The 18,830-nt window shown below is 36.4% G+C and overlaps 1 protein-coding gene across 2 annotated transcripts in view; it reads left to right on the top strand.

The window, feature by feature from the left end:
• The window catches only part of LOC113053003 (zinc finger protein 385B-like), a 116,021-nt gene that overhangs the window by 16,644 nt on the left and 80,547 nt on the right, over window positions 1–18,830 (top strand). The window contains exons 1-2 of one of the 2 annotated variants that reach the window (XM_026217582.1): window positions 10,623–10,638; window positions 10,714–11,013. In XM_026217582.1, the coding sequence (XP_026073367.1) occupies window positions 10,623–10,638; window positions 10,714–11,013 (316 nt within the window). Of the gene's footprint in view, window positions 1–10,622; window positions 10,639–10,713; window positions 11,014–18,830 lie in introns of those variants that run through there. The other variant, XM_026217583.1, reaches the window with a different exon arrangement.

Consider the following 18,830-nt stretch of genomic DNA (forward strand, 5'->3'; position numbering starts at 1 on the left):
GTCACATGGTAACACAGATTGGTTATATATAGACTCACACACTCATTCAAAAGATTTTAGTCGGTTAGAATTTTTTAAAATGAGTTTTTCATATTACAGTGAAAACATTAATATTGCTAAATATGATAATAATGTTAAACAACTGTTTTCTATTTTACTATATTTTAAAATATAATTTATTCCAGTTATGGAAAAGCAGTAATTACTCCAGTCTTTAGTACAGTATACTGATTTGCTGCTCAGGAAACGTATTTCTTCTTAATTCTAATACTGAAAACAGTTGTGGTTTTTAATAAATATATATATTTTTTATTAATATTCATTTATGTATTTCCATATAGGGTTGTTGTAGGCTAGTTCAGTCTGTCAGAGGTCAACATGTTCATTCTCTGTGTACAGCGAGCAATAACTCTTGGAACTGAAGTCTGTTCTGTGTGAGTTTGTGAATGCAGCTACTGTGTGAGGAGAGCTGGCACACGGTGAGGTCTGAATTAAAAGCTGGACATGAGGTTTGGTCTGACAATAACTAAAACTGTTTGAAATATAACTTTCAACTGATGATTTTCATTCATTTTCACTTCACTTTTTCAACCTTAAATCTGTATTCTAGGATAAGTTTTGTCTGTACACTCTCAGAAAATAAGGTACTAATATGCATTTTTTAAAGCACAAATAAGTACCTTTAATGTACTACATTGCACTATTTAGGATTTAAATATAATACAAAGATGTACCTTTTTTACCTGTAAGTACCACTGAAGTGAAAGATTTGTTTTTTCTGAGCGTGTAATATTCAGTTTATTTTATTTTTAAACGATAGAAAAAACAAAAATGAGTAGTTATTTTAAGAAAACTACGAATTGCCAAAATAGTGTTTTAAAAAAATGCTCCATGTTTAATACAAAATAAACTTTATTAACAGCATATGTTATTTGTGCTGTAAAGATTTCTAAATCACCTTTTAATGGTGTCAATTGCATCTCTTTCTGGTTTCCTTGGGCACATAATGGTGAAGTAACAAAGCTTAGCAGATTGAGAGCAGCATTTTTCCATAGACTTCCATTGCAATGTAAACACATTTTTTGTTTGTTTTGTATTTACAAACTGTGGGTTGAATCAAAATCATTTCTATTATAATCAAGAAAATTTATATTAAACCTGGAACGTTACTTTAATTTCAGAGTCCTTTAAACCAAATGTTGTCCTGAAATCAAGGTCATGAAATGGACATGTTCAAATGTGTTTTCTCATGAATTTCATTTGTACTTTCCATTGAACATCCTGAATGCATTTCTACCTCCTCTGGTTTGGAGAGACCGTCTAGCTGGTTTTGAGTCTAACCTCGCTCTGTTGCAAATGTCGAGAATGTCACACTTTCCCATTCAGGTTGCTCACTGAAAAAGTACCCACAAATGTTGTTGTTTTTCTTAGACGTGCCAGCTGAACCAGGAGAAAGGTTTACTCAAGTCAGGAACTATTTAAGAGCATTCCTCTCAGACATGACAAATGACAGGACATGGACCTCTAAGCCAGTAGCATCCTTTCCTCTTGTTTGCTCTCTCTCCTTTTGATTTTATTCCAAGAATCAGTTGCAAACGTTGTTGTTTTTTCCAGACATGCCAGCTAAAGCAGGAGAACGAAGTCCAAATTAGTCAAACACACCAGACACATTTTCAGACAGTCACAAAATGGGGAAAAAACCCAATTTGACCACTTTACCATCAAGCAGCTTGTCCAGTATGTGACAGAGCCATGAAATACATACTTTGGACCTCGATGAAGTCACAGTTGAGTGAGTTCCACAGTAAGTCTGACGTGAGAGGGTGAGATTACATGAGAAAGGCATGTGTGACAGTTTTTGTAAGCAGTACATGAGCTTTGTTACTAAGTTGGCAGCATGGTGCCCAAAGGCCTTCTGTGTGCTTCAGCCATTCAACCATTAACATATTCAGGCAATGGGGCTGGGAATAAAGGACCTATATATATATATATATATATATATATATATATATATATATATATATATATATATATATATATATATATATATATATATATATATATATATATATATATATATATATATAGGTCCTTTATTCCCAGCCATATATATACACAGAGAGAGAGAGAGAGAGAGAAATTCAGTATCCAAAATTATTTTCCTGAATTTCTTTCTTTCTTCCCTCCCTCTATTCCTCACACATTAAATGATCACTCATTTAATCATTATTTAAGGATTTGTTTTAAAAATCCTGATTTATTCTGGATTTTTTTTTTTTTTTAATGAACGAAGGAGTCATTGAATCATTCATTCAGCCTATTCATTAAAGAAACTATAGTTAACCGGAATATATATGATTAGCTATAAATGAGTAATAATCGTATTATAATAATTGTACAATTTAAAATAAAATTGTATTTTATTATAATTTAAAATGCTACTTATTTTCAGCAGATGTTATTGCAATCTTCAGGGTCACATGATCCTTCAGAAATCGTTATAATATGCTGATTTTGCACTCAATAAACATTACAACCAACGATTAATATTTTTTGTTGAAACCATGATTTTTTTCAGAATTATTTGATGAATAGAATATACAAAAGATCAGGATTTATTTAAAAAGACAAATCCTTTACATGATACATTTCTTTACTTTCAGTTTTGATGACAATTTCTTTAAAAAGTCAAATAAAATCTTCCTGACCCCAGACTTTTGAACGGTAATGTAGATCTGGGAACAGCTGTGTGGACATGTACAGACTTGTACCGTTAATTCTCTCTTTCTATAATTCTGTATTTCTTGTTTACAATCTACAGTATGTTTCCTCTACTGATCTTTCTCTCGCATATCCTCTTTTTTTATTTCTGTCTCCTTCACTCTATTTTTTCATCTTTTCTTCGGTGCCCTCGTCAGTCTCTCTGTCTGTCTCTTTCTTCTTCAGTTTGTCTCTCCATGGATCTCTTTGATAATGAGTAGTAAATACAGTCATGTCTCATCACTCTTACTTATAGTCTTTTTGAGAATGTGTGTGTCTGTGTGGAGTGTGTGTGTGGAGTGTCCATGCGATTTGTATTTTTCTTAAGTGATATGTTGTCTGTTTTATAGGTCTGAAATACTGTTTTTAAGTTAAGGCAGACTGCTGATTTAAACATTTGTATATGTTTTATGTACAGACCCACTGTTTTCATTTTTTTTTTTTATCTGATTGTTTACTTGAAACTATTCAATGAGAGTAAAAACTGTTTTCAACAATTGATTATAACAAGAAATGTTACCTGAGCACCAAATCAGAATATTAGAATGATTTCTGAAGACTGGAGTAATGATGCTGAAAATTCAGATTTGCATCACTGGAATAAATTATAATTTTAAAATGTATTGAATTACAAAACTGTTATTTTAAATTGTAATAATAATTCACAATATTACTGTTTTTACTGTTTCTTTGAACATTAAAAAATAAATAAATGTGGTATTAGAATTGACTACTGGCATTGGAATTAACAAACTTCTACCCAGTATACAGTATGAGGCAAATCATCAATATCCTGCTTTTATTACGGTTATGAAACACAACTCAAAAAGTTCCTTTACTAATAGTATGTGCAAACACAGCTCACATTTCTTGTAGAAAAAAAAAAAAAGATTCTGCTGCTCTCTCATAACACCATCTTTCATTACAGCACTTGGTGGAGAGAAAAAAATCCAAAATGCGGTGAATTATGACTTTTTGCAGAGTTCATGCTCCGTTTCCAATTTGGGAAGTTGAAAGTACCAGTGCCAAGTAAAAAAAAAAAAGTACTAAAATTTCCAAAAGAACAAAAAAAAAAAAAAAAAAAGCATCAGCACTATCTCTCATTACAACACTTTTTGGTCAGAAACATCCAATATAAGAGGTGAATTATGAATGTTCTGCTTTACTGAGCTACAGCTGTGAAGCTGAGACAGATAGTGTAACAGGAAATGTTAATTCCCTCATAGTTAGTTTCTGTGTGTGCTGAATCTGAGGTCACTCATCAGGAGCACAGGTCTGTGTAACCGGCGGAGCAGGTGCAGTGATTCCAGACTCCTTAGTAAGCAGTTTTACCTCTTGTATTTCCACACGCTTCAGCATTGTGAAAAACCCCCATCAACACATCTACCTATCTGATGCTCCACTCAACTACGGTCTCTATGTCTGTTCTGTCTGCTTTTAAGCACCAGTGAATATTTTTGACATCAGACAGCACCACAACGTCAAAAGCATGCAGACATACATCTGTTAAGCTCGCAGCCTTATCGGTGCAAGTATTTTCCATACAAAACTGCTTATATAGTGGATTGGCGTAAGTGGCTATGTAATATCCACATGCCTTGGTCAAAGGCACATTGAGGACATCTGTGAACTGCTTTGCCATTGAGAGTCTCCAGTCCTCACCTGACACTTCTGTAAGCTGCTGACCCTCCATTAACAGACCGCTTCCTGTCCAGATGTTACACATATGTGTGCCAAGCCCTCCCAGGGCTGTGTGACAGACACACACAGAGTGGAACATTTTCACATTCATTTTCTTTTTCTGTGTTTCTGCTAAGAGCTTCCAGTGAAAGGCATTAGCATGGAATTAGGCTGCAGAAACATTTCTCCGGCCTTTGCATCTGTGAGATATTGGCTGCGGGTTTGACAATGGACCGTAAGTTTGAAATAGGCACAGGTGACCAGGTGCGACACAAGTGCCTCTCCATCTTTATGATCCCTGGTAGAGCTTTGAAGTAATTTCTTAAATTTCTGATGTGCTTTCTAGCATTTACACTGTGTCCTAAATGGGCCCAGTATGAAAAGCTAAAAAAAATGGTCTGTTCATACTGAAAGTTAAAATGCGGTGTAATGCATTACAGTCATAAACAATCAAATGATGTCTGATGTTTAATGAACAATCATTTGTATATGGTGGTATTAGTGTTAGAGTGGTATTTTTGACCATTGACATTTGCATTTAGCAATAGTGTGTCTGTTTGTATGTATGTATGTATGTGTGTGTGTGTGTTTCCCTCTGTGCCTCTAATAGAAATGGACTAATTGTATGTATGTATGCATGTATTTCAGTTTTTTTCATTTATAAATCAATAAATTTTCACTTTAATTATTATAAATTGTTGAGCCATTCAAATTAAGGCAAAGTTTTTTTGCCATCCAAATAGTTACACATTTATGTTTTTAAAATATATGTTAAAATCATAAAACACATTACACATATCAGTCTGTCTGTAGTTTCTTGGTCTTAAATATGTTGTTAGACTTTTCAATTAGTGGTGAATATCATAATTAGCAGTGATAAAAGCATAGTATTGCTCATGTGTAGGGTTCAATTTATTTCTTTTTATTAGAGAAGTTGTGGCATTACTTTTTAAAGTTCCAGTGATGCATACATTGCAAAAATTCAGTGATTTAAGCATTGAATAATGAATAAAACAAAAGCATATTTCTATTGTTAATACATAGGATTAGTTTTTTTTTTTTTTTTTTTAAGTTGCACCATTACTTTTTAAGGTTCCAGTGACACAAATACATTTTCAAGGCTTTTTAAATAGGGATTTCAATAGGATTAAATAATAAATTAAATACAATAACCCTTCCCAACAAAGACATAGCGATTATGTCTGTGGTCTCTAGGTGAACAGTGATTTTTTTGTTAATGTTGCTATTTTTATTCCTCTCCCACAACCTGGCATATAACTCAATATCTGGGTAAAGCTGGTAATTAAGCCCAAACTATTATAAGCTAAGGGTGCCAAAGCATTAACATTTAACTTCTGTGGCTCTTAAATAGTGCCTACAGTGTATTTATCAGTGCCTGCCCACCCAAAGGTCACCCATTTAAGCTCTGTGCCAAGGGCCACAAACCATTTTACCTGAGACATGTTTAATGCTGATTCTTGATTCAATGTTAAACCATAGAAATGCCTCTGTTTAGATGTTAGCATCTCTTCTCATATTATAAACTCACTTTTCTTTCATGCTTCCCTTAGATCCTCTCTCCTTTATGAGATAAGTATTTTCCCCATGTACATTCTATGAGTGGAGTGCAACAAAATAGTCACCATTATCATCAGCAAAGCTATCTAGACTGGAAGCACCAATTCTGTCTTATTGTGTCACAACTTGGAGTGCCTTCACTTAATGAATATATTAGAATAGAAGATACTGCTCTGTATGAAATATATATAACCCATCTGCAAGCTAAAATGATGGATCCCTTCAGTGCTGCTTACGCAAAAAAAAAAGAAGAAAAAAAAAAGATTTGATATATTATATAAAATACGTAATCAAAATCAAACGCCCAAGGGTGATGTTTTTTCCAACAATCAGCACAATTGCAAATGTGACATTGAATTAAAGTTGAAGTCGGTAACTTTTTTTACGCTCTAGCGGTTAATAAACAGAACTGCTTGTGTCTTGCGGAAGAACATCGTAGCCGGAACTACTTCTCTCTGTTTATGTCTATGAAGAATCACAAAGGTACTGGGTTACTCCACCGCGGTATCCCCGAAGCAATCTAAAATAGTCTGAATATAAACACTTATTATAGGTGCACCCTAGTGATTCAGGACAGGCTAAAAACACGATTTGGAAAATGGATTCATGGTGTACTCGCTTATTATATACATTTTTCTACATTTTGAGCACAAACAAAGTTACGGACCGCAGCACTGATTGGTTGTTTTCTTAACGGGAGCGGTCCGTAACTGCAAATGGCAATAGGACCACTGGGAGGAGCCAGAGGAGCTTGATTTGTTTTCACAGATTATCTGTCTAATATTCTACTGTCAGGACATAATGACAGGTTTAATATTAACTGACTTGCATTTTACACAAGTTATTGACTGTTTTTGCTCCATTTCGCTTCAGAAACCCTCCACGTTCCCCAGCTCCACCTGTATAGATATGCAACGTGGCGATTTTCTTTATAATATTTATGGGGGTTATTTTATGGTATATGTGCAAATAGCAAATCTATTCTGCCACAACCAAACACATTAGGCTACATCTAAGGCACTGTGCTCTTTTTTACTCTTCCTTTTCCTCCTTTGATGCATTTTTGTTTTTTATTTATTCATTTTATTTTATATCTGCGCATCAGGCGTCTCTCTCTGTTACTGTTTGCCTGACTGGATTGACCTGTTAGTATCTTATTAACTTCCTGTTGCCTGATCTCAGAATCTCAGCATTGATTGCACATGACATGCCTGAGTGCACAGCTCTCCATCATAAAACTGAGGGAGGAGAGCAGTTCAGGGTGGGAGTGTTTCATTGACTCAAAAAGGAAAAATATATAATATATAACTAGTATAGTATCACATACTATTTAAAAAAAGATAGTATACAGTATACAGTTCATATTGTGCAGTATGTAAGTTTGCATCCCAAGTGCCACAGTATTGGAGATGACACTGGAGGAAAGTAGAGGACCCTGGCTGGTTGATTAGTTGACTGCTAAATGAACAGATGTGTCTGTGATGTGAACTGAGCATCACAGGCGACATACTTCCTCCAAACCCCAGGACACAAACCGCAAAACATATCTGGAATCCCTGTCATCAAAACCACTGCAGCTTCTCTCTCTTTTTTCTCACTGGCCTCATTTCCACCGCAAAAGTAGAGCAAAGCTCAAGCTTAAGTAATAGCACAGAGTTAGAGAAATAGATTCACAACATTGAAAGAAAGTGATTAACATCAGGGATTTCCACTTACAGTTTTTCTTTCTCTGAATACAGTAGATTCTTGAGAAGGTGCTGAGGAATGGAGGAGATCTGAATGGCCCAAGAGGCAGAGGATGGTAGTGGAGGTTTATCTGCTGGGATTAGAGTGTGCAGATGCCCACAGAGATTACTGAGACCGTGTCAGGAGGATTACTGGACTGAGACCCAAACATGGACTCCATGTGTGCAGTCTTTATACTTTCATCCATCTGGGTCATTGCATCATAAAATCAAAAGGAAGAAACAAGACGTGCTATATTTTGCTTAAAAAAAAAAATCTGTATTGTGAAATAGTCATGTTAATTAAGTATATTTGCTCTGTAATACTGTAATATTAAAAAAAGCTAAACAGCACATTTATAATACCAAAGTTTTATATAGAGTATATTCAAGAAACTACAAAAAAAATTAGATACTATTTAAATTGCATAGATAATATTTAATATACATTTAGTATTACTTAATATATAAAATATGTATGCACTATATACAGTATAAAATTTTGTATTACAATTATATATATATATATATATATATATATATATATATATATATATATATATATATATATATATATATATATTAGTGCTGTCAATCGATTAAAAAAAATTAACTAATTAATCGCACAATTTTTTAAAATTAATCGCGATTAATCGCAATTAAAAGACTGAAACTTTTTGGATATGATAATGTAAAATGTAAATAATTAATGTAAACTCAAGACAAAGAAACTATTTAAATTCAAAATATGATTGTTTATTGGAATTTTTGTTTAACTTGTAACACAGATTTTCTCATGTAAACAACATACCTGCAATAAACCATCAATATCCTCCAAATTAACTGTTGGCTTGAAAGCCATATTTATTACAGAAATAAAAACACAGGCATGTAAGTACCATTTGAATTTCAAAACAATCAATGCCAATAAAAAACAAAAATGATTTCCATGTTGAATTCTAAGTGGACTGCAAAAAAATTCCAAAGTATAGTCATTGCCAGTGCTTTAAGTGGGCCAGTACGCACCAGTACTCAGTACCGCCACTTCAAAATATAGCTCTTGAGCGTACCGCCACCTCTCCGTGCGCCCAGAACGTGCTTGTAGCGTACCGGTACGCTCATTTGGACATCTGTTTTAATAGAGGTTTTAATCTTTTACCTGCACTGCCGATTTTCAGAGCGCCCTTCACAATGCAAGCTTCCTAATTCATCCCACCCAGAGCAGAAACTACATTACAAATTCACCCTTAAGTTATACAATTGAATAGCGCATGTGTCGCTTTTACCACTGTTAGTGTCGACAACTCAACGTGGCCGGAGAAGGTGTGTGAAACTCGTTGTGAGTTATACTAAAGCAAAATCTTTAGTATTTATTGTCTGATAAACATTAAAAACTGTCTGCGGAGGTTGAGTCGTCCTGCAGCCCCCGCTGGCTGTTCATTGGCTGCAGCATCTTTTTTCTAAGTTCTAAAAAAATACCGTAGACGGCAAGGCACAAATTTAGATATTCATTCATCTAATTAATCTATAGCCTATGCACAAAGACAATATGATCTTTTTGTCCCCTTTTTGTTTTAAAGCTTGATGAAGAGAGAGAGAGCGCAAGTTGCTGCAGCTGAGGAGGACAGTGATGCACGCGTACAGGAGTGATTGACAGTTCGCGTCACTGTGTACAAAAAATACTCCGCTACACAATTATTTCGTTATTTTCGTTTAAGCTTATTAACGTTAGCGTTACAGAAAGGTCTGATTTACGCACTGTTACAGTCATTGTTTTTTTTTTTATTTAAGCAATGACATTTGAGTTCATGATTTCATGAGTTTTATACTGAAACTTTCCGTCTAAAAGTCCTTCCTTGGTCTTATCCATATTTCTTTGCACGTTGAACACACATAGGCCACAACTGGAAATAAAAAAAACTGCAACCGCGTTAATTGCGTTATTTTTTTTTAACGCGTTAAATATTTCAAATTAATCGAATGCGTTAACGCGCTAATTTTGACAGCACTAATATATATATATATATATATATATATATAATACTTTTATTTTTTTATGTCTAAATTATACCTTTAAATATTTAGATAATGTCATGAAAATGATGCAAAATGCATTTTTATCTTTTTAATTTTGGGGGATGCCATGTAGACATGTTTTCAAAAGATTCACCTGGCTGAGCTTAGCAGCAATTTATCTCTTCACACACTCATGTACGCACGCATACATGAGCACAGTGATGGACATTTCAATTGTATTCGCATATTTGCTCTCAAAGGTGCAGCTCACTCAAATGGTATCTTTATGCTCTTTTATCCTCTGTCATGCAGCCCGGGAAGCCTCCAGCCGTGGCATTAGTGCAGTTTTTGCAATTTTCAGATTAAAGAGATCACCGTTGCCCAGCGCAGCTATCCATTACGCGGCCATTCACTTGTAGGGCTTGAGAGGTCGTGGCTCAGGAGGGAGGTTTTATGCAATTTATTCAGTCTTGCAGACCCCCAGACACACAATAGTGGTTTTAGCATCTGCTGCCACTGACAGGAATAAGCTCATCGTTGCTGCTTGTTTTCATGACTGTTTTCACATTGGTTGTGTAAGAACCACGGGCATGAGGTATGCGAGTCGGATCTCTTACCAAAGGCAACAGATTGGCACAGGAGGTCAGTCCGTAGCTCTGTGCCCGTTCCACAATTTGGGAAGCTTGGCTTGAGCGCGTCGAGGGGAGGAGTCAGAGCTCAGGGAGATGAGAACATTCAGCCACCCGTGCAGCCCACACAAGCTCTCCAGACATCCGCACTCACACACATTTTCAGTTCTCTACGTGGTTGGTTTAGGGATGTAAACTCTCCTCACCTGGTTTTTAGAAAGCTCTGTGTGGGGTGATGCTGAATTCAGAAGGTGAGTGACCACCAATCCTGGTTTGAATCAAACACTTTTTGCTTTTCGACCCCTTGTCTCTTTGTTGTCCCGCAGGTATGAAGACCCCCTTGAGCCCCACCCAGCTGATAGAAAATGGACAGCTGTGCTTCGCCTTCCCAGCCTGCGTAGAGGTGCAGGAGCCCAGTGATGCCAACACAGACATGCAGCTCCAGCAGGAGAAGAAGAAGCTGCTCTACTCACTCTGCGATGTCTGCAACATCCAGCTGCACTCCGCTGCGCAGGCCCAGGTCCACTACAATGGAAAGTCTCACCTCAAGAGGGTCAAACAGTTGAATAATGGAGAGCTGCCCACGGCTCCGGCTCCTCTGCACTCTCTCAGCAGCAGCAGTCAAGGTAAGACCTCAGAACCCAGAGGAGAGAGAATCATGCAATGCTTTGGAATGACATGCTTTATTGTGCAGGCGTAAACCACTCTGATGGTAATGTGCCCTGAGTTTGTGTTTGAATCAGAGGACCCGACTTTTCATTTCATGTGGCATTTTTAAGGAGTAGTTCTTATTAAAGTCATAGTTCACACAGAAATGAATGTTCTGTCATCATTTCCTTGCCCTCATGCCATTTCCAGATCCGTTTTACTTTTTTTAAAGAATACCCTGGCCAGTTTTTGGGCTGTCAAGCTCAATGAGAAAAATACATCATGCAAATTGCCAAGAAAGTAGTCAGTTTCTATGCATTCATAGGTCTTCTAAAGTCATATGATTCATCTTTGTAAGTAATGTTATTCACTAACAACTGTCATGGCCTAATGGTTAGAGAGTCGGACTTGTAACCCAAAGGTTGCTGGTTTTAGTCTCTTGTCCAGCAGGGATTGTAGGTGGGGGGAGTAAATGTACAGCGCTCTCTTCCAGCCTCAATACCATGACTGAGATGAGAGCCTTGAGCAAGGCACCGAGCCCCCAAATGCTCCCTGGGCACCGCAGCAAAACTGGCTGCCCACTGCCCTGGGTGTGTGTTCATGGTGTGTGTGTGTGTGTTTTCATTACTCACTGCTGTGCGTGTACACTTGAATGGGTTAAATGCAGAGCACAGATTCTGAGTATGGGTCACTGTACTGCACGTCACATCCTTTTCCTGAGAAATTTGATTTAATTTCTTTTTTTGTGAACTAACAACTTACTTCGACTTAATCTTTTTAATGAATCAGTTAATCAAGTTTCAATCAAGTGCCTACAACAGTGTAACTCACTGACGTAACTACAATAGAATAATAAAAAAATAAAAAATAATGCTTAAGACAGTGTTCCAACAGCACAAGTTTGCATTTCTGTTTGCCAATTTTTTTAGAAGTATGCTTTAGGGAAACACTGAATCGTTGTACTACTGTATGTTGGTAACAACAGAACTAATGTCTACGTTTTTACCTGTTTATCATTAAAAATATATATATATATATACTGTATGACTTCAGAAGACTGACAATATAGCGCACAAGTTGTGATTTCAGTGGAACATTTACTGTATTTTCCAGACTATAAGTCACACTTTTTTTCATAGTTTGGCTGGTCCTGTGACTTATAGTCAGGTGCGACTTATTTATCAAAATTAATTTGACATGAACCAAGAGAAATGAACCAAGAGAAAACATTACCGTCTACAGCCGTGAGAGGGCGCTCTATGCTGCTCAGTGCTCCTGTAGTCTACACTGAAGACACAGAGCAGCCTCTCACGGCTGGAGACGGTAATGTTTTCTCTTGGCTCTTGGTTTTAAATAAATGCAACTTATAGTCCAGTGCGACTTATATTAGTTTTTTTCCTCGTCATGACGTATTTTTGGACTGATGCGACTTATACTCAGGTGCAACTTATAGTCCGAAAAATACGGTATGATGTTTTAATTTAGCTGCCTCACTCTTTATTACTTTCACTGTAGTGAAAACAGTGGCCAGGTTACTGTTTTTATTCGATGAAAAATAAAGTCCATACAGGTTTGGAACAACAATAAATGATGGTGACAACCTTTCATTTCTTAGTAAACCATTCCTTTGTTTCCCTCCACTCCAAATGCAATCAATCATATTAGTTGCTTTCCTTAGGCCACAAGGGTCTTTTTTTGTGGGGCTCAAAGCCACAACCTTCCAGTTTCTGATCATGAACCTTTGACACTACAAAGACTACTCACACCACTTTGGCAACAACACCAAGCTTTGCTCAGAGTTTGATGAGAATGTGCATGAAATCCATTGTCAGAATTTAATATTTATAAACACAGAGTGTATCTGTTTGTCAGACACTTGAAATTAAATCATTAATAAAATAATTGAATAATTTTTTATAAAAATTATATTCTATATACGAACAGTTACCTACAACAATTGTCATATTCAAATATATTTCATGTAGAAAATACCTGTAAATAATGCACAAAATATAATACAAATACTACTAAATTTTACTTAATTTTTGTAATTGGATGTTTTAGATAAATTCCTGCATTCATTGGGGAATTTTTGTAACTTTTCTGTAGCATTTTTGCCATGATATAGCAGAACCAGGATTGTGCATCATCTTTGTAACCTCCTGGGTGTCTCTGACAAATAATGTATTTTTTTTTTTTTTTTTCGCTGAAGTGCTTCTCACATGGGCCTTCGAGGATAAAGTGCCTCTTTAACAGGCCTGTGGTTGTGCTGGCATGTTTTACTGGTGCAAATGGCAGCACCTGCACTTGACCAGTAAGTGACAGTTTATCAGTGTGTTCACAGTCTGGTTGGTGGGTGGTACAAAGCTATTTGCACTGTCGAGACTAAAGATGAAACTGTATTAATGGCTCATTCAGCTTAAGAGTAGGCTCCACATGCATGCCGGGTTACCCTTATATTTAAACACACACACACTTGCTTTGCATGTTACCTGGGAAACTGTTTGGGTTGTCCTGGTGCAAGAGGGGCAGAGAGGAACTGTGAGAACTTGGTCCTGTACTGGCAGATGAGACTGTGGCTGCCAGTGTAGTGTCAGAGCGGTGGTGACCCAACTTTCATTATATTGGTGGAAAAGTAGCATACAGGCTACAGACACTAGACAGACGGTGTTGGAGTCCATGAGGAAACTTTTGCCTCTTTTGAAGGGGCAGCCAGAGCAAAATGGAATTTATTATTCAGTTTGAAGAGCGTATAGCACTGTTAGGTGTACAGTACTCTGTCAGAGTGAATTTCATGACTGTATGAATGCTGGTAAAATAATCTGTGTGCTTTCCCTTATGAAGAATAGATATGATTATTTCCCACCATGACATAACTCTACTATTAAACCCAAAAGATGTCCCCATTTTTGGCCACCTTCTCAATATACCGTTTGGGGAGTGAAAACATCTTCTGAATTCCCTAAATGATCATTCTGTTTGTCTACAGAAGTGTTCATTCTTGGACTTGTGATGGTTGCAGCTGTAAACTAGAAATGTGAATCGGAAATCTGGTTATATGGTATTTATATTGACATCTGAGTGACAATGTGAAGTTCTTGTGATTGATTGCATCTGTATTGTTTCTTATATTATGAACTACTCATTTCATTCTATTATTAAACAAGGATGCATTAAATGGATCAAAAGTGGCATTAAAGATATGTGTAATGCTACAAAAGATTTCTATTTTAAATAAATGCTGTTCTTATGAACTTTCTATACATCATAGAATCCTGAAGAATTTTTTAAAATATCAAAACACATCTGTTTCTGTGAAAAAACAAAACAAAACTAAATAAAAAACATGTAAATAATAATAATTCTAGCTACTTGCATAGCTCTAAGTATCCAAAATTATGTCATAATTGCATTTGCAAGTAGTTGTTCGATTCAGTTCTGTACATACTGTGCAGATTTAATTAGCAGTTTCCACTCCTGTAAATGACCGAACTCAGTGTGAACAGAACAGGGTTAAGCACTCAGTAGATGTGTGACAAGCAAATTCACTTTTTCATGTATAACATGATGTAAGTGAATATTTTGTAAGTGTGTCATCAAGTTTCCCACGTGTTTGTCAGCTTAAACGTTTGGCTGGTGTTGTGTACTGTACGTCAGCCCACATGCACGTGTTGATGTGAGAATGTGAGATGTTTCATCTGCCCCGCACAGCTGCTGCTCCTGCAGGGATGTCTGGGAGGGAAAGCTCACGTGTTTTCATCTTTCTCTCTCTGTGGGAGAATCTCTGGTGCTCCATGGAGCTTCAGTAAACGACAGTAAGAGCTGCAGGGCCTGGTGCATTTGAGCAGTCATCTGTAAACACCTGAACTGCCATTTAAATGAACAGGTTAGATTCAGTATTTTCACATTCACGTAATATTTTTTATTTTATTATTATTATTATAATTTTTTGCACTTTTATTTTATTTTAATTTTTTTCTACCTCGAAAACCATTACTTTATATCATGATACACACTCAAAAATGCATATATATAATATTTTTATTTTATTTTTTTATTATGATTAATATTATTATTATTATTATTATTATTACTACTATATATTAAAGCACAAAATATTTCTTCATTCCTATCACACACAAAATCTTATTTAACTTATTGTGAATATTTTAAATTTTAGATTTATGTGAAATATTTTTTACTATAATATAATATACTGTATATCTAAAGTATCTCAGATGCATCCAGGTCATGTTTCACCCTAAAGTTAAACAAATTTTGAATTCTTTTTAAAAGAAATATCTTTCTGTCTGTCTATCTTCATAGAAAAAAAATCATATATATATATATATATGCTTTTCATAAAGACATGAACATAAATCTGTTTTTCTGTATGGATTCTGTGTTTTTAAAATGAATTCTCATTCAGTTGAATTCATTGAGTGTTTGTGTTTGTGTTTGAGCTCATTTGAGTTGGACAATGCCCCGCGCTGCAGGCGGTGTCAGTGGCTCTGAATCTTTAAGCAGGCTGCTCATTATTTGCTGTAGTCTGAGCCGGACATATGTAATTACAGCAGGGAGATGTGCTGCGCTTTACTGCGGTGTCCTGTTGACTGACAGTAGATCAGTTCTGCTCAGTGTTAAGGAAAAGAGCTCCTCACATCTGTGTGCTGACTGATGGATTATTGAGAGTATTTCTGCCAACATGGCACGTCATTACTTACTATATGCTGAGAACATTTCTGTAGTCTATGTGTGTGATAGTGCGTGTGTGTGTGTGTGTTTGTAGGCCTATATGTGTCTCACATTCTTGTTGTGGTCAGAGCAGTAGTTTCCACTAGATGGCAGTGCTATCATCTTAAAAAAGGAAATTTTCATCATTATGGCTTCTTCATTGCAGGTGAAGATAATCATATTTAACTAAGATTAATGATGTGTTAGTAAACATAATAAAAAAATAAAAATAAAAAATGCAAGTGAGACATTTCTGTCAGTTTTAACTCAACATCAACGTAGGATTGTAGAAAGAAGCTGACACATATAGTCAAAGGATGGGCCATTTTTCAAAGTTGTAATGTGTGAATGTGTTTATAGTGTCCCATCTTTCCTGCTTCTGATCATTCTTCCATCCAGACTGTTCTGTTGGGGTTGTGTATGACTCCCTAGAATGCATTATAAAAATGTTACCCTTTTTTACCTTCCGTCCTCATAATTAATCAACATGCAGCATGATGCCAGCCTTCAGTGCACATCAGCTCCACAGGCATTGCCTCCTTTTATTTGTTAACTCCTGATGTGTAAGCTCTTTAATGCATGCGGGTCCGTTTAGGAACCCGAACCAGTTTAAAAAGTGAGCCCCCTTACAAAAAAACACCAGATTTGTGACTAAAATTGTAAAATTGTTCACAAACGTTTTTTTGCTCAGGAGAGTTTTTTTTGTAAATGAACTCATTAGTGCAACTGCTTGAATTATGCAGCGTGTTTGATGAATAAATGTCATAAATCATTCGGCGAGTCGTCTGCCATCTGGTGAAATGTGGTGGCCTCACGGTGATGTAGTCTCAGTTGATGAGTCATGACGTGTGCGGGAGGTACTAACATCGCCGGAATGAAACTTTAATGATCTTAAAGTTTCAGAGAGCAGCAGAGGTGTGAGGCGGTATTCTCACCCGATGTCCTGAATGTGGCCTCATCTCATCTCATCAAGAGTACATTAGGCTGTCAGACTGGAGCTATGAGAGCATGTCGCCCTGTGGGCTTCACGCATAAATGTACACTTTAAACACACAGGCCACCTTTACACCTGCCATTAACATCCATCTCTTATCTGGATTTTCTTTAGCTGGATTACATTTATACCTTAGAATCCAGTGCATCTCCAGTGTGATCAGATTTATTTATTTAGCAGCTCAAAATAAAAATACTTCTTGGTTTTCTTTTTAACCTTCTTGTTCTTTACCTTTATTGTTTTTCTTTCAACTTCTATTTCTTCACTTTCTGTACATTCTTCACCTTGTTCTTCTTAACAATTGTATTCTTCTTTACAGCATTCTTTTGCTTTTTCTTAACCTTCTTCTTTTTGATCTTAACCTTCTTCTCCTCCTTCCTCTTTCTTCTTCAGATGTGTTATCCATCACTGACCACATTTGAATTCAGCGATCTGATTACAATTCATCTTAGGCGCACTATCACCCGGCGTTTGATGTGGTCATGTGCTATCTGATTGTGAAGCATGCCAGGTGTAGAGTAGGCCATATATGAGCTGTGATGGAAGAAATGGAGGAACGAAAAAATGCCCCCATGCCAAAAAATCATCTCCTGTTTGAAAATTAGAAAAATGATGCAAATGTTCAGATCTGATTTTCAATGTTAGTGCAAAGCTGCATGGCTCGTTTTGCTATTCTAACGCCATCAAACGTGTTTGTCGAATAGCCAGAGGGAGAGACAACCCACCCAACAGGCGTTTGATGAGTCTAGGACGGCCAGCGCACGCCTCCCAGCAGATGGCCTGTCCTTCCCGTCGGCCTGTTTTCCATGTGGGTTTACATTTGTCCATGTCCGCGAACTTGTACCCCCCATCCAGCTCCTTTAGATTAACTTTCAAAATTTACCCTGGAGAGAAATCACTTGGGTCACACACACAGAATGACAAGTTATTCATGGCTGTGATGTTGTTGGGAGCATGTGTGTGTGGCGTGAATTTCCTGCTTTCTGTTTGTTTATATGCAGCGGGCACTTTATCTTCATTTGGCTCTCTGACCTGATGCTCTGCGTTGTAAACCAAGTAGCCTGGGATTAGTTTGGTGTGGGTTTTTCTTTGAATATGCCATGCCTTGTTTCTGAAAAACAGCCTTTACTCGCCGTTTAAAGTTGAATAATGGGCCCATATGTTTAGAGGCAAACAAAAGATATTAGAATTTTTCACTGTTGTTTATGTTCTCTTTTTACACTTTCTTCCAATGCGTGAGCTCATCATTATGCTAAAAACATGTTTTGGAGAGAGATGCTGCTTTGTGTGACCACAAAGTATCTAAAAGCACCATTTTGCAAAGGAGAGAGAGAGAAAATATTTAATTGAATTGAATATAACTTTGCAAGTTATGCAGGATTCCACCAAAAAACAAGGGCTGAAAAAAATCCTGACTAAAGTCTGGAAATCTGGAAGAGTTAATGGTACTGGATAATGTTTTCAGCACTTAAAGCATTCAAAACAACAGCTCAATCTGGTTAGACTGACATGATGGAACTAGATTACGTCCATTATAATCAACCAGACTGTCTGCAGTGGCCAGTGGGGACACATCAGTAGACTGACACCTGGTTCCTGTTTTTTGTTATGCTGCACATTTACTTCAGACGCTTCACTTTCATCTTCCCACTAAAGTAAGAAAGTCAGCCGGTCATTATCACAAAATAAACCCAGACAGGGGGATCAGGTCTTCCTAAAGGGGTTTATTTTTTGCAATAACGACCAGTTGACTGGACTTTTTCTTGCTTATTATACAGCTTCTTGCCAGATGCATGCACAAATGGACATGCAATATTGATTTGATGTCTGAATTTGATGTTTGAAAGGAGTTTGAAAGGTTTCCAGAGAATGGAGCAGTTACATACAATTATTTAATTAATGTGCAAATTGTTTCTATGAAATATAAATGAACAAAAATAAACATTCTATTGGGAAATTAATTCTTATTTAATATGAGACCATTTAGCCAATTTTTAGGAAAGTCATTTCTATTTTATATAACAGAAACAGATCACACATGTATCTAATTATTCTTTGTTTGAGTAA

Source organism: Carassius auratus, chromosome 34 (genome assembly GCF_003368295.1).
Source record: "Carassius auratus strain Wakin chromosome 34, ASM336829v1, whole genome shotgun sequence".
NCBI classification, from domain to species: domain Eukaryota; kingdom Metazoa; phylum Chordata; class Actinopteri; order Cypriniformes; family Cyprinidae; genus Carassius; species Carassius auratus.